Genomic DNA, 23,520 nt, shown 5'->3' with positions numbered 1-23,520 from the left:
TTGAATCGGAGTGCAGGGTCCTTTATTCGCTCCAAAAAAACGGCACATGCAAACACATGAAAGCTATCTGGAAGCATTGTCAGATAAGGCTGTACCCCACTCGTGACTTCTCAGGGTTTATATAACGTGAAGTGGCCAAAGGTCAGCTGTGTGATATGGGTGTGTCGCACACCTGACCCGGCACAAAATACATCTCTGAAAGTTTCAACACCAAGTTTAATCAGTTACCATTATTAAGTGTTGTTGTGATATGGCCCCAGGTTTATGAACGCTTGTCACATATTCTCATCTGATAAATAAGCAGACATGGCAGGCATGGCCTTGGAAACAGACAGATAAAGAATTTATCGGGGGGAATTTATGAGTGAGGCGTGCGCTCACCTCTGTGGGTGCAGATCTCTGGCTCTGCAGCTGTACATGAGGTCTGTGCTCACCCGATGCCCTGGGCAGCCCCACAGTAACAACAAACCTGACGGGATGGCAGAGCCTGCAGTAATGCAAAGGCTGCGCTGGCGCCCATCAGAGCATGGTCCCAGCAGCCTAACTAGTACATGTGCTCTAAGAGAGAAAACTTCTGAGTGAAATTAAATAACCCCCAGTCATCCCCTGAAACTGCAGAAAGACAGGCTGAATACTTGTCACTCAGTGTCTCAGACTATAATGTGAGCATGAGCTGCGGATTTACTTTAGATAGCCTACTCCATGTCTGAAGACAGGAACAACTGTGTATTGACTCACTCAGAAATTATCTCAAGGATACCTGTGCCCACAACTGAAAAAAACCATTCATACTGTGTTTTAACAGCAGTGCAAGTATCTGTGAGGAAAAACAAACACACACCACCAACAAACTCCTATAGTTTTCCATTCCTTTTTTATTGCTCTTTGGTTTTATTTCGGCATGAGTACCAGCCATGCTGAGAGCGAGAGCCTCCCCTGACTGCATCCTGTGCAAACACTGTTTTTTCCTGACTCACCTGGGGATAGCCCAGATCTGAGACTGCAAAGGGTCTGCTGAGGTTTCCAGGCCAGCCTGTGGATATACTCCACAAGTGACATAATAGTATTTTTGCATATATTGGGTCATACATGCACCTTCTTCAATACTATTTGGACTATGCAATAGTCTTCACTAGCTCCTAGGATGCTTTGAAGTTTGGTATAACTAAAGTACAGAGTTAATTATGATCAAATTAGTAATAAAGGAAAGAACAAAATCCTAGGAGCGTGATTCCTGAACTATGAGATACTTACCCATCCCAGGTTACAGCTGGCTAAAAAATCTGGCCTTGTGATGTCCTGACCTGGATGGCTGTTATGGGCAGCTTTGGTGTTTATTAATTAGTGATGAGTCTCGCTAGGAAAACGAGAGCATAAAGCTAATGCTTTTAACTGGAAACCATCTGCAATGTGTGCTCCTCTGTGTCACTCTGCCAAGGAGAACAATTGCAACCATGCAGGTTGGTGCCTGTCCGAGCGCTGGCTGTGCCCTCCTGCGGAATGGTGCCCGGGACATGGGCCAAGCGTGGGCAGCCTGGCTGAGCTGGGGGAGTTTCCTCAGCCCCGCCAGAGCCCAGCCAGCCTCATCTTTGGCATTGCTGGGCTCAGCTGTCCTGGCAAAGCTGTGTCAAGGGGCAGATGGGAGGAGTGGTGCCTACCACCAGCCCCATGCCAGATGTTCATGCAGCTGCTGGGAAGCTGTGGCTGGCACTGCCAAGTGCTCCTGGGGATGCTGTCCAGGACTGATGGTGTGTGTCAGGCATTGATGGCCCTGCTTCATATAACAAAGGTGCCTCAACTTTGTTTCCCTCCACAGCACCAATTACCTCCCCACATGTTCTCCTGTGAAAACCCTGCTCTGATGGGCGCCAGCGCAGCCTTTGCATTACCGCAAGTGCCTTCACCTGAAGGAAAACATTGCCCAGGTAGCGCCTGTCTGCAAGGAGAAGACTTCACAGGCTAGTCCGCCATGCCACACCAGCATCTGCTGCACCCTGCCGGCATCCACCACATGCTGCCGGCACTGCCAGGCTCTGCCATCGCCGTGAGCCTCTGGCGGTGAAGATGCTGGACTGTACCCAAACGTCAGCGCTCCCCATGCGGGTGGCTTGGGCCGGCTCCCGAGGAGGGGCTGTGCTGCAGCTCACCTACAACTTGCTCTGCGAAAGGGAAAAAAAAAAAAAGTGAAAGTCGTGGCTCGTCCTGGCCCTGCCCTCCCCATAAAGCTCTGTGGCTTCCCCAGCGCCAGGGGGAGGGTGGAGACTCCCCGGGGTGACGGGGACACAGCTGCTGCTGTGTCGCGGCAGCCGCGATGGCACGGGTGTCGCTGCGCGGTTCCACATGCTGAGGAGCCGTCAAGGCAGTGTCTCCACGCACCAGGCTCTGCTCTTCTCCTCCCCGGCTCCTGCTGTCTTTCTGCTGCCTCCTCAGCACCCTGCAGCACTGAGCCGAACCTGCTGCTGGTGAGTTGGGAGCGGCGCTTCAGCCCGTTTGTCGGGAGAGATTTAATTCTGTTTAGTGGCTTGCTTCCTCCTCCGCAAATTGCTTACTCTGCCTTTGCTCAGGAATTAGATTCTGCAGCTGTTTTTCCTACAACTATGAAGGAAAAAGCAGTGAAACACTTGCCTACCTTTTCCCAACTTTTCAATGGACTTTAATGAGAAATTTGGCAGGAAATTCATGTAAATATGTTTTCTAAATGGGGGATAAAAGCATCAAGGCTTAAAGGAAAAACAGTAAAAAGTGAAAAGTTAGAATATGTTGCAGGAACTACTGTACTGAGGGTTCACCCATGCATATTGATGCACTGTAGATAATAGGCGTGCAAACACCTGCACCCAACGAGCACTGCTTTCTCCGGACCCAACTAACACACAGGGCTCTTTTCACGGAAGGCAGGTTACAAATCCCCACTAAATCGGCTGGCAATTAACTTACAGATTGCCTGAATTGCATTGTCCTTATTTACTCAAATGGTTTTAATTTCCTATGCGTGTTCCTGAGCATGAGGGCTGCGTGGTCCTGTGCTGGTGGTGTGAGGCTGTGCTGTCCTCTTTGCATGCCCGCAGCATTCCCTTGCCGGCCTCCACCTCTGGAAACACATGAGATTAAAGAGAAAAAAAGTTACACTTACAGCCTCTGCGAACTGGTATGTATCCGAAATCTAAAATGCACATCTGTAGTATGTAATGTGCTGTTTCAGCTAGCAGGTTGCAAGACTCAAGTTTGTACTCGTTAGAAATAAGAGAAATAATAGCTCACTTAATTTTGGTTTCTCTGGTTGGTTCTAGTATTCAGGAAAAAAAAACAAACATCAGGCTATTTTTTTAAAGGGTTTGAGCCAGATTCCTTTACAAAACTTGGCTGGAATTTGCTTATGTCTCTAAAAATCTTCTTGCCTAAGTAATTTCAACATTCATTTTCTATAGCAATAAAGTACAGTGAATCACTGCCTGCATGTAAAAGAAGATTAACCAAAATGGGCTTCTGAATTTTGCCATTCAAAATTTTGCTACCGCTCCTATGGTCCCTTTTTTCTGTTTCACCTGCAAGTCCCTCCGGTGCCAAAAGCTTTGCAGGTACACTGGCAGGAATTAATGTGACTCTGCTTTTTATACAGACAATACCTCTTAAGGCATACAAATAGGTTTAGTGAAATTGCTTGAAAGACCTGATGTTGCTGTGGTTCGAGCAGGTTTAAGTCAATGGAACGTTGTAGTGGATTCTGTTGTAGTTTTACGTTTTTGTTTTGTTTTGTGCCTCTATGTATATCAGGAAAATGAGAGTTTGTACTTTACTAGTCTCAGAAGTGTGCACAGGAAAGTGACGGTTCCGAGAGTTTCATTTTCTGTGCATTGGAACAGTGGGCAAGGAGATTTCATGATAGTTTTTAGTCAAGTCGTTACATTTTGCCATTAAAAAAATGTTGAATCTCAAGATCAAGTACTCTGCCTTCTGACAAAATTTTCTGAGAATAAATATCTCTGAAGAAAAGGGTTTTCTATTAGGGTTGAACTGAAATTGATGCTGAGATCAGTGGCAATAACAATATTTTAGAAAGATTCAGGAGAAAGAAATGAAATTTATAGAATTCCCAAAGAGTTCTTTGATTTTATATTCAGCTGATGCAAAAATAATGTATTATACCCAGAGCTGATATGATGAGGATATGAAACACTTCATCATATTAATGGATATTTCTGAATACGGCGGGCAGTACATATTGAATCTCGCCCTCATTTCCAATCTAAAGTAAATTTTTGCAAGACATTGTAACTGAATTCTAGGAAACTTAAAGACTTTTTGTTTGCTTAGGAACTGATTTACTTACTGTTTGTCACGGTTGTTTCGTTGTCCTGCAGCACACGTTCTGACTGAAAATGTTTCATGGCCATATGTCACATTAAACACAACAAATGATTTTCTAAACAAAGCCTAACGTAATATTTAAAAAATGAATTCCCAAGGAGCAATTGCAAACAGCTGACAATTACATCAGCTGTAAAGGAGCTGTATTCTTGGGAATGCAGTTTATGGCTATAACAAACGGAAAGGTGAGTTTGTGAAATGGCTAACTCTCTGTCCCACTGCAAGTACTTACCCTACAGTGAAAAAAAGGCCTTCAGAAAAGAAAAGCAAACCCAAAGCCTAACTCTAGCAGACAGGCGTTATTTCCACTGTTACGTGAGATCCAAATCTCTACTCTCAGAGGTTTCCACGGGTTGCCCAGGCAAAGCCCTGGCTGCCCCATCTCGGGAGGGAGAAGCTGAGTGATGGGACCTCCCTTCTGCAATGTTTGCAAAGATAACGTGACTGGTAAATTAAACTTCGATGTACCATCTGTTCTCAAGAACGACCCTGTGAAAGTACCATGATCCTGTATTTATGAAAATGGTTTCTGATCCTGCGCTTATTCTCTGCCAGTCAAGTTCAGCCTGGAAGACTGAATTTGTTTAATTCCTGATTTGTTTTCTAAATAAAATTTCTGAAATTGTAGTGCAAGTGATGAGGTGGATTTTTATGCTGGTCTTCGGAAAACAAAACAACCAAACAAACAAAAAAAACCCCAAGAATTTAACTATTGTGTTGATAATGTCTGATATCAGACTCCACCTCGCTCTCCCCCATTTGCACAAACTCTGTTTAGTATGCTCATAAAATTCCATCAAAAATACTGAGACATTAAGCTGCAAAAAGAATCTGATACTGATCTAGATACTGTAGATGCAGTGATCTATCAGGTCAGAGACACACTGTGTTCTGCAGAATCTTGCCCTCACGCCTTGCTGCTGGCGATTCCACAGGTCAAGGGGTTTCGTAATGTCTCTCTGCGGCGCTGGCTCTGTGGCTGAGCGTTGGGTACCTTGCTCTGGGTGCTCGCAAGCCTCTGGCCATATGGTGAGACTTGAAGGGAAAAGTCATGATGGATGTCCAGCAAAACTAGCCCAGAATGTACTCTATAAATAGCCTTAAAAAACTAGCTGCTCTCCTGCAGGTCAAGAAGCCTTCTTTGGTACAAATTGAGAAGAGTGGAGGCAGTTTACCAAAAAAAAGGGCCTCCAGACTTCAAATGTTGCACATTTAAACTATGTTCAACTTACTCAAAATCCATTTCAGCTTGAATTCAAGTTAGTCCTATTATAACTGTATTTGGAAAACAGTTTATTTTCATGTTGCAGCAAAATTGGGCCAAGATTACCGATTACTAAAACATTAAGCCCTTATGTTTTTTGCCAGGGCCAAAGACTGCTGTTTTGTCAGAACAGGCAAGCTTGGGCTAGATTTGGGATAACATTGCTGGGAGCCAGATGAACTGGCCTTTCCATGCAGACAGGGTTGTTTCTGAAAGCGGGACTTCCAGCGGTTCCACTGATACTCATAAAGGAGAGTTCAACTGCCTGTCAAGCAAACTTGGCAAACTGACAAGTAAGGGCTTGGTTTTTTTATGCGACCATATGACTGCATTAGATTAAATGGCTTTTTTTTTTTTTTTTTTTATTTTTTTATTGCAAGGCTCATTTTATGATTGCTCTCCAATTTATGCAGTGTGCCTGAAACAATCCCATAATTTGCCTTCTTCCTCACTGCAAGCAGGGGAAAGACACTCAGGTATGGGACTAAGCACCTGAGAGCTCTCAGCTGCTCATCTCCCCTTGCAGCTCCCATCAGCTGCTGTGTTACTTTAGTGGCATTTCCCCCAGTCACAATTAAAGTAATTAGACTTGGATGAGTCAACACAATCCATCAAGAGAGGCCATATCCGGCCTCCTGCCTCAGCTACCCTGTGCCTCTTAGAAAGCCTATAGGGGATAAAGGTCTGCACGGATGTCCCCAGGGTGCAGGAGAGCAGCGTATGGGCAGGAGGCTGACTGACAATAAGAGATGAGAGAACTTCACTTATTCCACAACTACTGTCTAGTTTTGACATGGAAAGCAAATCCAAGGAAGAGAATTACTTGGCAGCAGTGCCCGTTTCCATGTTCCTATACTCTTGGCAAAAAATGTTTGGATTTATAAAAATAAACCAACAATTTTTATGTTTTGTTATTATTGCACAGGAAGGCTGGACGTAGGAGCCCCACAGCAGGTCCAGTGGCAAACACGGGACCAAACAAACAAATCTTTCTTCTCCATACCTAATCAACTCTACACCTCCCTGTCCTGTTTTTCCATTTTTTAGAGGAAAAATGGCAGCAGGCCAGCCACACCTCAGCATTCAGATGTCGGACTGGAATACAAATGGCGTCCCCAGCAGGCAGCAGTCCTCTCCAGACTTAGCTGGCAGGGGAGGAAGCATATTAACCTTCCACAACATCTGCTACCATGTGAAGATGAAGACTGGGTTCCTGTGTTGTCAAAAACCAGCAGATAAAGAAGTTTTGAGAGATGTCAAGTACGTATTTAAACATCGCTTTAAGCTGTGTGTATGGTTTATTTCTGCCCGGACAGCTAAGTCCACTCCTGTCACTGAGCTGCTAAGTGTGATATACAGAATTTGTTCAGGATTTTCTCCAGCACGAGGAGGGACGTCCTCCTGGCCACCATTGGCACAGGGACATGCCAGCCAGTTCTGGTTGTTGCACAACCTGGCACGTCTCCCACTGTGCCCTGGTGTTTAACTGAGATACCAACAGCCTGTCCTTTGTGCTGGCGTCTCATTCCCTAACATCGCCTTTGGGAAGGTTAATTCTGGGGGTTTAACTTTGAATGTTTAAGATAGTAGCATAATCCAGGGCTAGGCTAACTTTGAAGACATGAAAAGTTTTCTCCTTTTCTTTTTCTTTTTTTTTTCCAACATTGAGCTCTATTGCAGTAAAGAAATCGCATCGTTATGGCCTCTGTTTGATAATCTATACATCAAGTTTACCTGTTCACAGTTCATTAGTTAGGCTGAGTGGCAGATACTTGCAGAACATGCCGTTCCAAGCCACCTGTGACTTTCAGCTCCCTAACTTCAATTTCTATCATAAATATTTGCCCTTTTGTGTACCTCTGTCTGTCCTGCTCTTTGCCATGCACAACTTCCGTAAATCCTAAACATGAGCTTTTAAAACTTTTCCTACTCTCTGTAGGTTATGGTAACTCAATGATCATTTGCAACAACGTGAGAAGAAGGCCAGCCTTGTGGCTTATTGAACAAGACCAATGTTTAACATAAAACACGCCTTCTCCTTTTAGGAAATGGAACATCTGCATTTGTTTGCTTACACATTGGGGTTTTTTTGTTAAAATCATACATAACGTAACCTAATGTATGCATAATGTGTATGCTGCTTAATCTATGCACAAAAAGAAACGGAAGGAAAAACAAATATGCATCAGACAGAGCAAAGCCAAGCCTTCCTAAGAACAGCTGCCCTAGGCCACACGCACAGCCAGGTACTCAGGTCACTGACACCTGGGTTGCCGATAACAGCCAGTACCAGAGTGCAATTCACTACAAACCTGGTATTGTAACACAGAGACAGGCATTTGTACGTGCAGTGTGATTTTTGCATACACCAAAGCTTGTTGAGAGCAAATTTTAGAATCTAGTCAGGAGAATTAGCAGTGGCACCTTCATGTGTTCCAGCAAAAAGAAAAAAAAACCAAGCCAGCAGCATCTCCACATACTTTATCATTTCTAGAGGGTCTATTCCCCAAATACTTAACAACCACTTCTATCTGGTTTTTGAGTTTCGCCTGGCTTTAAATTGGGTACAGAGAAACTATCAGCTGTGGTTTCTGTAAGAACAGACAAAGCCAGCGTATGTTCTGTCGACAGAGAGGTCTGGCAAGAATCATTTTAGACTGAACGTGGTTAAAGCGTGTGCTTCCCTTCTAGAGATCCAGGAAGGAAGCATGCATACAAGTTTTGTTACATTTTACTCAGGTTTCTGTGTTGTCTGTATTATATGAAGATTAATTCTTCTTGAATTAGGAATAAAAATGAAGGTGGAGTTTGATCATAAATATTGATTGTGATCGGGCAGCTTCGTTAATTCCAAAATTATTGGGATGCAGAAGGTGGTTCTACAGATATTAATAATTTACACTACCCTACCAGATGAAACAGGATGAGAGAAAAAAACCCACCCCATCTATTGTGTAAAACCTATGTGTTTTGTCTTACAGTGGCATCATGAGACCGGGACTGAATGCAATTTTGGGACCCACTGGCAGTGGTAAATCTTCGTAAGTGCCCTCATTGCTCTACACAGAAATTATACCAAGGAGAAAAGGAACCTGCATATATTAGCAGTGATAGAGAGTATTTTCAGGAAAAGATTTTGTTTTCATTTAGGTCTGTACAAATCTCACTAATTTCTCAGAAAAACTCAAATATGAAAAAAAAAAAAGACTATCAGCTTACATGACAGAAATGAAATTAAATTTTAGTCCACACTTTACTGATACACTATCTTTACATATCATTCTAGGTTAAGCTCATCTTATTGAATGAGTGGACACAGATGCACTGTGAAACTGCAGATCTCATTTCCTTAGCAAACAAGGACAAAAGAAACTCGGCCCTTGAAAGTTGCTGGAGGTTTTCTAAATAGCAAATGTTTACCAGGGAATGCTTGTATAGAGCTGTTCACTGTTGTTCAGAGAGCTTACCTCCTGCACACTCATCTGACTAAGTTACCCACTTTTCTCCTAGTCTACTTGACATTTTGGCCGCAAGGAAGGATCCCCGTGGGCTTTCTGGTGACATTTTGATCAACGGAGCTCCTCAGCCTGTCAACTTTAAATGTACCTCTGGTTACGTAGTACAGGTACGTAATTTTTATCACTCTCTCAACATCAAACACAGTTAGATGCAGTTCTCAGAGTCAAAAATAGACATTGCTAAGAGACCACCAAGTTTGGGGCTTTTTTGTTTTGTTTTGTTTTTAAATAAAGGATGATGTGGTGATGGGAACCCTGACTGTAAGAGAAAATTTGAAGTTCTCGGCAGCACTCCGTTTGCCAAAGTCAGTGAAGGAACAGGAAAAAAATGAACGAGTGAATCAGGTCATCAAGGAACTGGGTTTGACCAAAGTGGCAGATTCCAAGGTAAGATGTGTAAAGATGGTGCTTAAATCGTTAACAAATATTGGGTGATTTATTTAATTAACCAAATGGCTCAGCATGGCAAATTAAAGAAAAAAAGTAAAATTAAATTGACTATTTCAGTAATGCTACAATTAATAAAATTTCTGTATGGTGATCTGTACAGGCTCTGCACTGATACTGCCATACCCTCTTACAGGGAAGGGTAGTCTATGGCTGGAGAAAAAGAGAACATCTCAAGTGTAATAATACTAACATCAGGAAATGTCCTATATGTGAGGTAACATCTACATCCATCTGTACCTGAGAGTAGGGTCAAACTTTCTTACAACTCTTCCCAAACGCTGCCATGGTGGTAGGATGCTGTTCACTTATGTGTTTATTATCAGGCCAAATGAGACAAGTTTCCCGTTTTGCGGCAGGTTGGCACAGAGTTCACTCGCGGGGTGTCCGGTGGAGAGCGGAAAAGGACCAGCATTGGGATGGAGCTCATCACAGATCCTGCCATCTTGTTTTTGGATGAGCCGACCACGGGACTGGATGCTAGTACCGCAAACGCGGTCCTACTGCTTCTGAAAAGGTGACGGAAACACCTTCCTGCTTTCACCGCTCCGCTCTGCTAATTACAGTTAGAATGAGCAAATGGGGAAATTCGATGTCTACCTGTTTTAACGGTGAACCACAGCTGCAAAGGGGGTAGGAAAAAGCCTGTACGAATTCTCTCGCTCCAAAGCAGCTACTTACAGGAGTGCGCAAAGTGCCTTGTGTGAAGTGTGTGGGACTGCAAATTGTCAGCAATAATTACAGATTTTGATGTTCATGTCTGCCTGGGCCAGAAAAGTGCTAAAAATGCCTGTTGTACAGTCTGGTAAGGTGATGGGTTTTAACGCAGACTGTAGCTAGAACACTGCTAACTATTTCCTCACAAAATCTCAGGTCTAACAAGCACAAGGTACGCTCTGCTTGCATATCATTTTTGCATTTACTACAAGCAAAGAGGACTCAAATGCCTCTCTCCAGAGATTTCTGTTTGCATCAATATCTTTCCAGGACCTTCCCCTCCAACAAGATTCTCAGTGAAAGGCAACATTCTCTTCTTATACTGACACTATAAAGATGACCTAAATATTTTCTAAATATTTTATTTTCCTTTTTTTTTTCCTTCCCTCTCCAAATGAATCAAACTTAACCAAGTCTTACCTGAACTTGCAAATTCTCTCATCTAAATGCCGAGATTAATTGGAAAGCTAACATCTCTGTCGTTCTTTACATCCAGGATGGCAAAACAAGGGAAAACCATCATCTTCTCCATCCACCAGCCTCGGTACTCCATATTCCGCCTGTTTGACAACCTGACGCTGCTGGCAGCAGGGAGGGTGCTGTACCATGGCCCTGCCCAGCACGCCATCCAGTACTTCCAGTCCATCGGTGAGCACCACTTGCGGCTGGGACAACCGCAGCACTACCCTCAGCTTGCACCAACCTGAAGAAAAATGCCCATAGTGCTTGATCAGAATGGGACATAGTGTCTAATAGCATGTCCAGGTTTTTAACAGGCTAAGCATTTCTCTTGGTGATTCACCTTGTGACCTGGTTTTGGACTCCTCACTACAAGAAAGACATTGAGGTGCTGGAGCGAGTTCAGAGAAGGGCAATGAAGCTGGTGAAAGATCTGGAGCACAAGTCTGATGAGGAGCAGCTGAGGGAACTGGGGCTGTTTAGCCTGAAGAAAAAGAGGCTGAGGGGAGACCTTATCGCTGTCTACAATCACCTGAAAGGAGGTTGTAGTATGGAGGGGGTTGGTCTCTTCTCCCACGTCACAAGTGATAGGATGAGAGGAAATGGCCTCAAGTTGCGCCAGAAGAGGTTCAGATTGGATATTAGGGAAAAGTTTCTTCCTGGAAAGGGTTGTTGGGCATTGGAACAGGCTGCCCAGGGAAGTGCTGGAGTCACCATTGCTGGAGACGTTTAGAAGACGTGTAGATGAGGTTCTTAGGGACATGGTTTAGTGCCAGAGTTAGGCTGACGGTTGAACTCCATCTTGAGGGACTTTTCCAAATAAAATGATTCTAAGGCCTGTGGCGCAGGCTGCTCAGCAGGCGCGATGGCTGTGTACAGCCTCCCGCTGGTCACACCGCCACCGCTCAGGCCTTGTCCTGCTGTCCCTGCAGGCTACGAGTGTGAGCCCTACAACAACCCTGCCGACTTCTTCCTGGACATCATTAACGGGGACTCCACCGCGGTGGCAATGAGCAAGGCTGATGAAACAGACACAGGTATGAAACACGGAGCTGAGGGAAATTATCACAGCGTGGATTTTGCTAGACGGTGTCCAGCACAACACAGAAAGATCACTGACAGGTGTCAAACAACCAATAACCATGCTGAACACTCATACAGTTATTTTTATTCATGAGAGTCTTACGTGCTGCTGATCCATGTTGTTTTTAAAAGGTAAAAGAAAAAAACCCCACACCATTCCTAAATCCTTTTTGTTTATATGTGGAAAATAATTAGCATAACCTGAAATAAGTACCCAATTCATATACAGCCCTATTATATAAAACATTCCTATCTCTGCAAGATTAGTTTGCCTCTCATAAATAGGTATTTAGCAATTTATCCTTGCTATCCATTTCCTCATAAACTGGCCTGAATATTTTAGTGTTGCACTCAAATTATGAGATATCAAAGGCGAAATAATATTTTCCTGCATTGAAGTTATGATGTCTGGGAGTGTAAGAACCTGTTTTGTTACCTCTCAACACAGAGAAAGCGCTTCTTTCATCTTTGAGGCAAATCAACTGAAGTCCTGCAGAAGCAGAGAGGATAAATCAGGCCAATTATTCCAGTTGGGGACGTAATTTAATTAGTTGTGACTTGTATTTTTTTCCATAATGGAATGCTTTATCTATTAGGAAATTATTATTTTCCTTCCTCTAAGTAGGGTGGGAAGAGGGGGTGGAGATAGCAGACCAGTGTTCTCCTGATGCTTTTCTGAAGTCGTGGTAAGGCAGAAATTAACCACAAACTAACACGTCAAATCCCTCCTACATTCAGGAGCAGGCTTTTTCATCCTGTCTGTTGCTACTCGCTTTTGCCATGAACGAATAGGGAAATTAAATAATGAATATGTTATGTGCCCAAACACACAGTTTCACTATATTTTTACAAAAGAAGCAATCTGCATTAAGGGTCTGACTAATATTAGAGCAGGCGACACACACTGTATTTGTCATTGGAAAAGCACACACAGGACTACACCTGAGAAAAATGCATCTCCAGCTGAAATTTCTTTATGACAAACTCCAAAGTTTGACTGAAGTAGACACTTGCAGAATTACCTGGACCTAAATTTCCTGGAGGTCTAGGGTTGTCACATCGGATCCGCGAAACAGATCACGTACAGAAACCTGGGGGTGAAAAAATAATTTTTTGATGGAAAGTCAGATTGATGCCAGTTTGGAACTTGATCGGCAGGCAAGATTTTACGTAGTTAGTCTGCTGTGAAGCAGACTGCCTGTGGGACAGGTTGCACAGACAAACACGGACGTTTGGTCTTATTTATACCAACTGGCTGCTGTGAAGCACTGGAACTCAATACCCATATTCTTCTGTTTTGTTAGTAACTCTCCCACCCCAACATAACTCTTCCAGCTTAACTCCTAAGCAATCTTCCTGTCCTTTACATAAATGCTCACATTGCTTTTCAATCTTTTCAGCAGACAACACCGAAGAACACAGCGCATGTGCTAAAACCTTGGCTGAGAGGCTAGCAGAAAAATATTCCAGCTCTACCTACTACCAAGAAACAAAAGCAGTACTAGAGAATATTTATTTGGGAAATAATAAGCAAACAAAACCAATTTTCCAACAAATCACATATGCCAATTCCTTCCTTCATCAGCTGAAGTGGGTGTCCAAGCGCACATTTAAAAATCTGGTAGGAAACCCTCAAGCTTCCATAGCTCAGGTAACGCTATTTGTATCTATCTTTTTGTGATATATGTTGAATTTATTCCACTTCTGTATTAGATAAGTTGTTGGGATGGTTGCGCCATTTGATATAGTGACTGAACTTTTAGTGTCTGAAAAAAGAGCATTCAAGGTCTGGAAACTGGATTCTCTAGAAGATGCCTTGAACGCTCCCAAACGAGCAGCATGAGGGACTCTTCAGTAATTAATTTTGGACTACTGAGGCCTTGGGAGGCAAGATGGGAAGCTCCAGGCCAGGAGCAGATTATCTCCAAAGCAGTTTCCTACATTTGCTCAAGAACATTCTTCAGACTTGACTCTAAGGATCCAGGTTTGGCACTGTGGGATTTGGCTTTAAATGTTCTTCCTTCCTCCAGGGAAAGTTAACAGACTACACTTGCTGACTTAATTAAACTTCAGCACACAATGAAGTGCTGGCAGTTGGCTCAAGTGTAAAAATATTTTCGTGGTCTTGCGCTGTGTGTATCATTTGGTCGTTTGACTGTTTGCAGTGGTGGTGATGTCTTCTGGAGAAGACACAGTGCAATAGGTTCTAACACCTGCTGCCGAAGACGAGCGTGTTCTACATGACTGGCCCAGTTAGTGCCGCTTTTTCAGAAGAATCAAAACCAAAAGTGTTGATTTCTTCAAAGCTGCACATTGCCCTCAAAAATAACGAATGCCTGGCTGACCTCTGCGCTACAACTAATCCTCAGGAATCCCCTAATTCATGAGCCAAACTCTGCAATCCCAGCACCAGCAAAACCCCCACTGCCATTCGCAGCAATTCTAGAGGAGCCAAAATAAAAAATTAGTCCCAAGCAAGGGGTATAAATTATCTTCATCGTGGTTTGTCTAATGAGTGAATGAAGCCGCCTGTGTGGAGGGGAAACGAGTCCAGAATCCCTGGGGTGAAAAGGCTTTGAGTATGTGTGTGCGTCTGTATGCTGATACTATGGAGATCCTTAATAATTGCTTTGTAAAAGCTTGACCTTGTGACAAGAATTAGACTCCCAAGGATCTCATAATACCCCAAGGTCCTGACTTATTTCTCAAAATCTCTTCCATCTCCCCACCCTCATTAGGGGTGGATTTTACCAGCATTCTTGGGGCACACAGTTCATTAAGCCTTTTTTTGTTAATCTGCTCCAAATTGGTCTTGATATGATCCTTGCTTCCCACTGCAATTGGCTTAGGAGCTGAATTATCCCTGACATTTGCTCCTTTCGGCAGGATCTTAGTGATGGGGTACTATGGATCGAGGGATTTATGGTATTATGGTTCATGCATCACTCGGGCTTAAAAATGACAGAAATGCTTGATACCATCAGTTGCTGAGATTTTTGTCCTTTGTATTTAGCATTTTAAAAGCGCACGTTTCAGTCTTTTAAACTATATCCTTGAGGCAGCTGGTATCTTTGCTATGTAAATTGTGTTACCGACTGAAAATATCAGTACACCCATAGCACAATCATAGTACCTTGCTCATGCTGGAAACAATCCCATGAATCAGATGCGTGATAGAACCCAACAATTACACACTGTGGAGCATGAAAATAAGATGCAGTCAAGAAAGATTGTTTTCAGTTATCGGTTACTGGATTCCTGTCAATCTATACCTACCCACTACCTATTTCAAAAAAACACACTTTTTTTTTTTTTTTCCTTCCATTTAGGTGTGTGTTACAGCTGTACTGGGACTGGTTGTAGGAGCCATTTTCTTTGGACTTGAAGAGAACTCCACTGGACTACAGAACAGGTGAATCAGTTTAGGTACAGGATACCCCAAAATTTGATAAAGCCCCCTCTTTGTTGCAGTAGGATAATGAACAGATTGGATGCTGAGAAAGAACCCGCAAGCTCTTTATGAATGATAGAATAGATTCATAGTATAGTTTGGGTTGGAAAGGACCTTCAAAGTTCATCTAGTCCAACCCCCTGCCATGAGCAGGGACATCTTCAACCAGATCAGGTTGCTCAGAGCCCTGTCCAGCCTGGCCTGGGATGTCTCCAGGGATGGGGCATCCACCACCTCTCTGGGCAACCTGGGCCAGTGTTTCACCACCCTCAGCATAAAAAATTTCTTTCTCCTGTCTAGCCTGATAAATATATATATTATGAAATATATATATATTATGAAATACGTCTACCTCTGTAAAGCAAATGCTTCCCCCTTCATACTAGTAAACAAGCCAACACTAGTGACTTGAAGGTTCTTCTGCCTCTGGGAGGGTCCCCACAGAACTGAGAGGGGACGCAGTTCTGCCCAGCCATGCTGTCACCTGGATCAGCAGTCAGTCCAACCAAAGTGAATAACACTACTTCTGTAGGATGACTTTTTTTCAGTGCCCATCAGGTTGCTGAAAACACTGAACCATAAGCATCATATTAAAAAGGCTTCATGCAGCATGGCAGCATTTCAACTTATTTTCTGCAAAGACTTACCCAAGATAAAAAGATTAAAGATTAAAATATACAGACCTGGTTACATCAACCTAGGTAATGAAAGCTTTGAACTTGCACATGCTTCTCTATACACACTCGAGTTTACCAGCAGCAAGCCAGAAGGTGCATTTAAAGCTAGATTTTAACACAATTCTGGTCTCTGTATCATTTTGACACCTTTATGTATGTGGCCTGACAAACGAGTCTGCAACCAAGAAAGCTCTGGATTTTTAGTCTTGAAACAGTTCATAGGATTTACTTAGAAATGGACCAGTTTTATATTACATATGAAAGTGTGAAAGCAAAGCTTTAAATTTTAGCAGCAAGGTGGCAACAACTTATCACATTGCTTATTCAGTTCTTCAAAGCTTGCATCAGACAAACACCTCACAGACTCAGAATTTTTGAAGTGTTAGGAAATTACATAAAAATAAAGGAAAACTAGATCATTTTCTACCCTTTAACTGCATCAGAGAACATACAATCCTCACATGCGAGTAACAAATACTGCTTGTACCACATCTACTTCAGGCTTGTTATGGACTCAGACTTGTAGCCAAGCCTCTTTCCATGGAATTCGGGATGGGAGGTCACGTACTACTGAGCTGCAGGCACTACTGACGGATGCAGTAGTGGAAACGCTATATTTACATTACTTTTAAATAATAACTGCTTGCTGTTTTGCTTTTTGTAGAGTGGGTGCAATGTTCTTTCTGACCACCAACCAGTGTTTCAGCAGCATCTCAGCTGTTGAACTCTTTATCGTGGAAAAAAAGATATTTATGTAAGTAAAATATACAAAAAGGTTAACAGGGCCTGCTGTTAGGCGGTTTGTTTGTTTGCTCACCTTCCTGCTGTAGCTAAATGACATTTAAGTATGCCTAGTGCAGAGTTTTCAAATTATTTCACTGTCAGTGCTGTTACTCATTGCAAATGCACTCAGCCTGTAGAGAGTTGTCTGCAAATCCCCCAAACGGTACTTATGATTGCAAGCAGCTCCGAGTTTAAAATTATTAACATATGTAGGAAAACAACCCTGATTACACAATTACGGTATGGATTAATAAGTTTGTGATTTCCTGGTGAGGACAGTAAATACTGCCTGCCTAAGTAACTGGATTCTTTAGAGCTCTGCAGATTATACTGTACAGAAAAGGCAAATTATTTACCTTCTCTGCTTTGATGACACTACACAGACATTTGCTAAAAATTAGGTGCCTGAGTACCCATATTCATTTGCACAAGAAAATGCCACTGTCACTGTGGTGTATGGCTTACTAGACATTTGCATTACAGCCTAACCCTAAAGTAACTCTTATTTTTTTTTTTTCCAGTTTGAGCAAGAATTCATTTGTCTGCAAGTGCAAAGAATCTTACTGTTTTCTAGTGATTAAATTTGTAATATGCTGTATATATCTTTGTGTTCCAGACATGAATATATCAGTGGGTACTACAGAACATCTGCATATTTCATCTCAAAGCTATTGGCTGATTTAATACCCATGAGGACTATACCAAGTATCATCTTCACCTGTATTGTTTACTTCATGTTAGGTAAGTATTGTCTCCTGCAGTGCCATTACAACCCCATCAATACATCAACAAGGCACTCACATTTTTTATATACGCATGTATACTTAGATACGCCAAAGCACTCCATCAGCATGGCACTGGCTGCCGCACTTGCTTTTAGCGCACCGTGCCTTTGACAGAAAAGACACTTTTTCACAGATTTAAGCATTCATGTCAGAATCTGTGCCATGTCTCGTCTCCACTATCCCTCCCATTACTTCCACATGATTTGATTTATTCCTTCTAATTTATGGTTATCTTAACTTTTACAAGCTACTTTTCCATCCTTACAAGGACATCTATCAAAGGAAAAGTTTTAAGAACTTAGTACCATGTGATTTCATATCACCTTCTTCTTTTTGGTGAAATGCCCTCTGGATAGTGAACAGACTTCAAAAATTGCTCCCACCAACTTTTACAACACTAGAACACTTTCAAACATCATCCTCAAAACGTGTCCCAAGCAGACCATTTTCCTAGGGTAACGTTTCAGGTCATAACATCCTTTTGTATGTCCCAAAAGCTTGAAAGTGCAAACAAAATTTAAAAATAATCATGATCCGCGTTGGCCTGAGGCTTTTTCCCTAAGGAATGAGAAACAACGCCACATCCCTGGAGGTGTTTAAAAGACGTATAGATGATGCTCTTTGGGACATGGTTTAGTGCTAGAGTTAGATTATGGCTGGACTCGATAATGTTGAGGGTCTCTTCCAACCAAAATGATTCTGTGATCAGCAAGAGACGCCCAGACTGTGACACTGGGGTGAGGCCAACATTGCCACCAAATCTACAGCCACCCAGAGGCCACCAGGCCCGTCAGGAGAGCTCTCTACTGGAAACCAGTGGATGCTGTATGTACTGAAAACCTTCTTTTTTTTTTCCCCGATCCTTAAGGTTTGAAACCAACAGTAGAAGCCTTCTTTATAATGATGTTCACGCTCATGCTCATGTCCTATACAGCCACTTCCATGGCACTGGCCATCGGAGCAGGACAGAACGTGTTCACCGTAGCAAACCTGCTCATAACTATCGTGTTTGTTTTTATGACTGTGAGTAGCATTATTCAGTTTTCCGGGCTGAACCCTGAAATCCTAGCAACACTGAAATCTCAAAATCCTAGCAGTGTAGAGTTCAGCTGAATTCTGCAAAATAAGACCCTGGAGTTGAGTGTGTCGAACACCCTGATTTGTCTGATTTGAATATGCTGATACTGTGGAGTCAAATAGTCTGATTTGTTCTTTTAGCTAACAAGAACCTGGTGGCCGGGGGTGTGGGTGTGAACAGGGGGAAGAGCAGTTCCTCTGTCCTCTTCTCTCTAATTCTGTCCAAAACCAGGACATCCTGCCAGCCAGCATATTGCCTGGAAAGCAGAGAAATGGCCTAGAGCTGCATTTCGTTCACTCTCCTTTAGCTTTGCTAAAGACAAATTTGGTGAGCTGAGGACGTGACCCACAGGCTCCTCCTCTCTGAGGCCACCACCGTAGGTGTCCTCTTCAGCTGCAGAGCCACCCATTGGGCATGTCAGAACTGGCCAACACACAAATAATTACACACAGATGGCGGGCACCATAAACAACGAGGTGGTGCTGAACCAACAGCCAAAAAACAGGTTGTCTCAGGCTCATGGCACACAAGCAAAAGCAAGCAGACACATCCAGCAGCTCCATACACCTGAGTGACAGCAGAGAGTTCATGTCAACCCATATGCGACCCATAGATAGGTTTAAGGCACAGGCAGAAGCATCCCCCCATACTCATTTTGGGAGAAGGACCATATGGGCTTATGGCCCAAAGCTGGGTAACAAATTATTCCTTCGCGCTCCCCTGTACTTCCACTGGAAGAGTTTCTTCCTCTAGATTTGCCTTCCCACTTGTTTTTAATCTGGAGAAGCAGACTCAAGAGCTAGAGGAGAACCTGCAGTAACAGCATGTAATTTTGTTGTTGTTGTTATTTGGTTTTTTTTGTTGTTGCTGTTGGTTTTTTATTGTGTTGTTTGGGGTTTTTTTACATTTTATTACTTGCCTCTAGATTTTCTCTGGGTTGCTGGTCAATCTCACAAGCATCGTGTCCTGGCTTGCTTGGCTCAAATATTTTAGCATCCCTCGATACGGAATGGCAGTAAGTTCTGTGTCTTCCTGCGTACAGACTTGGTAAATTTTTGCTATAAAGAAATATCTTTACTAAAACACCAAACTTTACAGGTTCATGAGCAAAAGGGAAGGTAACTAAATACAGCAACCTCAGAATGCGGTGCAACATCTTGAAACAAAAAAGGCTTCTCAACAACCAGCAACCACTGCTGTTTAGAAGAGCAAATTTCTGTAATTCTACAGCACCTCATATGAGAGAGAAACTAACCAACCATATCCACTGCAATAAAGCTGGATGAAAATTATACAGAGTAAAGAACAATCTTATCCCTAAAAAACAACTCTTCTCTTTGCCATCAATCAAACACAAACTTGTCAAGCTAAAACTTTTCTCCTAATTTGGGCTTTAATGTGCCTGTGCAGAAATAATCAAGCCTAGGGGAGGTGTTAAAGCCTGGTGACACGAGTGCATGACCAGGTGGGGACCGAGAACATTCCTGTCTTAAAAAAAAAAGCAGTGTGCTGCTCAATTAAAAAAATGGGGATTTGGCCAATGTAATAAATAGTGATACCATCAAGTTTTTAGAATAAATTTGAATTGAATTATATCTGATCTTGTTACTGCACCATTCCTTTACCTACTAATTTCTGTTGACATTGTTTCTTTTGTTTGAAAAGGCTTTACAAATCAATGAATTGACTGGTCTGAACTTCTGCGCCAGCGGTAATAACACAAATTTAATCAGCAACAAGAACTACCGGCAGACAAGCCAGCTGTAAGTATTTTGGTACATTGAAATGAATCCCACCACCAGTAACTTACAAAGTCCTTGAGTATTTGTTTGTGAGACAGTCATTGACAACCAGGACAATCTGCTTTTTTATATGGAAAATGAAGTTTTGACTGAGTTTTTGCATTCTCTTTGCAGAGAACATTCTGCTTATGGTCACACTTAGTATTTGTAACAGTAGAAATACCTAGCATTCTGCCGCTCACTTTTCTTGAGGCTGCATTTACTGGAACACACACATGCTACCATCACACAGCCTCACAAGAATCAGTTTCAGCTTCGTACAGGGAACAGATTGTAGCTACAAGAATAACAACTTTAGGAACAGAAAACAAAATAGTAACATGCAGCTGGTGTTTGCCAGTAGACATGAAATCATGCTACGACTTCTGGGGATCTTCCTAGACATTTAAAACTGGCTAAGGCTATAAATGTGTTTGTCTGTATCTGTAGGTTGTGTACAGGAGACGAGTATCTGAAAACTCAAGGCATTGATGCGAGTAGCTGGGGCCTGTGGCAGAACCACCTGGCTCTCGCCTGCATGACAGTCATATTCCTCACCATTACGTATCTGAAACTGCACTTCATGAAGAAGTTCTCCTAAAAACAGAATGAAAATGCCATTCCTGTTGTTCTGCAGTTTGAGAAACTGACTGTGCAACTGACTTGATTATTTTTCAAGAGACCTTCCTTTGTACTTTGCTCATGATTACACAAGTCAACAATGTGAACGCCATCCTTGTGTATTAAATACTTAGTGTTAATGTACTTTGCTGAAATGGCTAGCATGCCTTAATTATCTTTGCCATAAAAAGTATACGATTCATTTCTTCAAGAGACTATTCAATCTTTCTGAATGTTCTAGGTATGGTTTTGTTAAGCAATGAAACTAATGTTTAATGGCTTAACCTGAAAAAAACCCCTATTAGTTCTCTACTTTAATTAGCACCTACATTCATGGGCAAGTGATTCAGTCCAAAGTGATGCTGATCAGGACACCAACATTATCTCGACTGCTAATGTAGTGACAGTCGACACGAGACAGTGACAAAAAGATCCTCTCCACCCCAGTTCACATCTCATGCCCTTTTCTATTTGGGAATCATTGCTGCTCTGGAGCGTACTTGATCAATGCCGTCACATTTTTTCTTACCAAGCACGAGTGGTAGAAACGCTATTTTTTAAATAAAGGTGGCTGTGTGATTTCTTATTCTGCCAGTTTGCATCATCACTGAATTCTCTGCGCAACTTCTCACAATCTTCACTGCCCTGTTATTGCTGCTACCGTGAGTTCTTACTCCCGTTTATAGTGACCAATTTCAAACGTAAATCTAATCAAGGTGGCACCACATTTTTAAGCATTGGCATTGCAAAGCAGATCTCTGCCCCACTACTATTTCACGCAATAAAAATATGCTCTGTTTTAATGACCTGTTGCTTAATTTTGGCCATGGCCTAGGGACTCCTCTCCAGCCTCCCCTCCCCTGGAGTTCACTGGGTAGACGTGCAGCACCAAACACCTTGGGCCGCTGACCCCCCTCGCAGCTGATGCGGTTTCCCTTTGCCCGAAGCTTGGGTGCCACGAGCAGCTGGGCCGGGGGCGCTGGGCTGCCCCAGCGGGCAGAGCCCCTGCGCTCGGCTGAGGTGTGTGCAGGGCTGGCGGGTCCCTCTCCCACACCTTTTCGTAGAATCACAGAATCATTCCGCTTGGAAGAGACCCTCAAGACCATCGAGTCCAGACATAACTGAACTCTGGCATCAACCGTGTCCCTAAGAACCTCTTTTCTGCATCTTTTAAACACCTCCAGGGGTGGTGGCTCCACCGCTTCCCTGGGCAGCCTGATGCCCAAAAACCCTTTCAGGGAAGAAATTTTTCCCAATATCCAAACAACACCCCCACCGCCCCAGTGCAACTTGAGGCCATTTCCTCTCATCCCATCACTTGTTACACAGGAGAAGAGACCAACACCCTCCATGCTACAACCTCCTGTCAGGTAGTTGCAGACAGTGATAAGGTCTCCCCTTCAGCCTCCTTTTCTCCAGGCTAAATAGCCTCAGTTCCCTCAGCTGCTCCTCATCAGACTTGTGCTCCAGGCCTCTCGACAGTTTCTCTGCCCTTCTCTGAGCTCTCTCTAGCACCTCAATGCCTTTTGTGTAGTGAGATGTCCAAAACTGAACACACTATTAAAGGTGGGGCCTCACCAGCACCAAGTACAGTGGCACAATCTAGTCCTGCTGGCCACACTATTCTTGATGCATGTCAGGATGCTGTTGGCCTTTTTGGCCACCTGTGCACACTGCTGGCTGATGGTCAGTTGTCATGTGACATCAAATTAAAATTATGTGAAAACAGAACAGTTGCAATGCAAACGATTTTACCTGCAGTTATGCATAAAAATGCATTAAGGACAACTTTGCAGCTCTTTCTCGGGCTGTTACTGTTAATCTTGTTCCTTTTGTGATGTCCGCCATGGTTGATATGGGTCATAGCAGTTGCGTTTGGCAAATTCTTAGTGCTTGCCTTGGTCAGTTTTCACATCAACTGATTTTAACTGGCCCGGCTCTCATGCTAATAGAAAGCATGAAGTTAAGCATAATACAAAGTATTGTTACACTTTTCTATCTCCAAATTTATAAGCAACCCGTATAAGTTACAGTGTGTTCAAGTAAGTTACTCCTCAGCCAAGTCTGGTGTCCCTCTGCCCATTTTCCTGCAAGTTTTCTCCCTGAGCAAACCCCAGTGAGCTCAGCTCCTGCTAAAGGCACCAGGGGCTGTAGTGCTGTCAGGACAAGCAGCTGCCACCCACCCAGAACAGGTGAGTTCTTTCTGCCTTTTTCTCCCTACACTTCAGTACTTGAAATCTTTTTCCTCCACTAGACTTTCAAGAAACTTACCTTATACTGACACCACTCCTTCAAGGATGGCTGTAGTTTTGTGTCCCATTCAGAAATTATTCACAGTAGAGTGACAGAACTGGAAAAGCAGAATGAGTGCACGCTCTCCTTTTCTGCCAGAAATACTTGGCTTTGAAGCAGCAGTGCTGTATTTTCCAGTAGTGCACTCAGGGCAGCCACATGGGGCAGAGGAAGGAGGGTGAAGGAGAATAGGAAA

At 43.1% G+C, this 23,520-nt stretch overlaps 1 protein-coding gene and 1 long non-coding RNA gene across 7 annotated transcripts in view; one reads left to right on the top strand and one right to left on the bottom strand.

Moving 5' to 3' along the window:
• Nucleotides 1-321: 321 nt before the first annotated feature.
• Nucleotides 322-23,520, bottom strand: part of LOC135579378 (uncharacterized) — a 35,481-nt gene continuing 12,282 nt past the window's right edge. Inside the window, exons 3-5 of the long non-coding RNA XR_010472363.1 lie at nt 12,879-12,947; nt 10,735-11,017; nt 322-3,091 (exon numbers count right to left, since the gene is read on the bottom strand). This is a non-coding gene — a long non-coding RNA (uncharacterized LOC135579378). The remainder of the gene's footprint in view (nt 3,092-10,734; nt 11,018-12,878; nt 12,948-23,520) is intronic.
• Nucleotides 2,325-21,835, top strand: ABCG2 (ATP binding cassette subfamily G member 2 (JR blood group)). Of its 6 annotated transcripts, none has more exons than XM_065061845.1 (17): nt 2,325-2,462; nt 3,069-3,148; nt 6,680-6,892; nt 8,614-8,673; nt 9,143-9,257; nt 9,385-9,537; nt 9,957-10,114; nt 10,811-10,962; nt 11,706-11,810; nt 13,257-13,507; nt 15,186-15,268; nt 16,649-16,738; nt 17,384-17,508; nt 18,421-18,575; nt 19,556-19,645; nt 20,296-20,393; nt 20,862-21,835. In XM_065061845.1, the coding sequence occupies exons 3-17, from the start codon at nt 6,687-6,689 to the stop codon at nt 21,010-21,012; spliced, it is 1,992 nt and encodes a 663-aa protein (XP_064917917.1). In that variant the 5' UTR covers nt 2,325-2,462; nt 3,069-3,148; nt 6,680-6,686; the 3' UTR covers nt 21,013-21,835. The 6 variants fall into 6 exon arrangements, 5 of the variants coding, with proteins under 5 accessions (XP_064917917.1, XP_064917920.1, XP_064917919.1 ...); XM_065061844.1 differs by having other exon boundaries at nt 2,327-2,462; nt 3,004-3,148; XR_010472362.1 differs by lacking the exon at nt 3,069-3,148 and having other exon boundaries at nt 19,556-19,677.

The sequence above is a fragment of the Columba livia genome, chromosome 4, assembly GCF_036013475.1.
Source record: "Columba livia isolate bColLiv1 breed racing homer chromosome 4, bColLiv1.pat.W.v2, whole genome shotgun sequence".
In the NCBI taxonomy this organism is placed as follows: domain Eukaryota; kingdom Metazoa; phylum Chordata; class Aves; order Columbiformes; family Columbidae; genus Columba; species Columba livia.
This window is presented reverse-complemented; position numbering and strand designations above follow the sequence as displayed.

Bases quoted from the DNA above. Each gene is read 5' to 3' on its own strand.
- ABCG2 (XM_065061847.1), top strand. From the start codon at position 6,687: ATGGCAGCAGGCCAGCCACACCTCAGCATTCAGATGTCGGACTGGAAT. The intron at 9,538-9,956 runs GTAAGATGTGTA...GTTTTGCGGCAG, and splicing joins CCAAAGTGGCAGATTCCAAG to GTTGGCACAGAGTTCACTCG. The intron at 19,646-20,295 runs GTAAGTTCTGTG...TTGTTTGAAAAG, and splicing joins TCCCTCGATACGGAATGGCA to GCTTTACAAATCAATGAATT.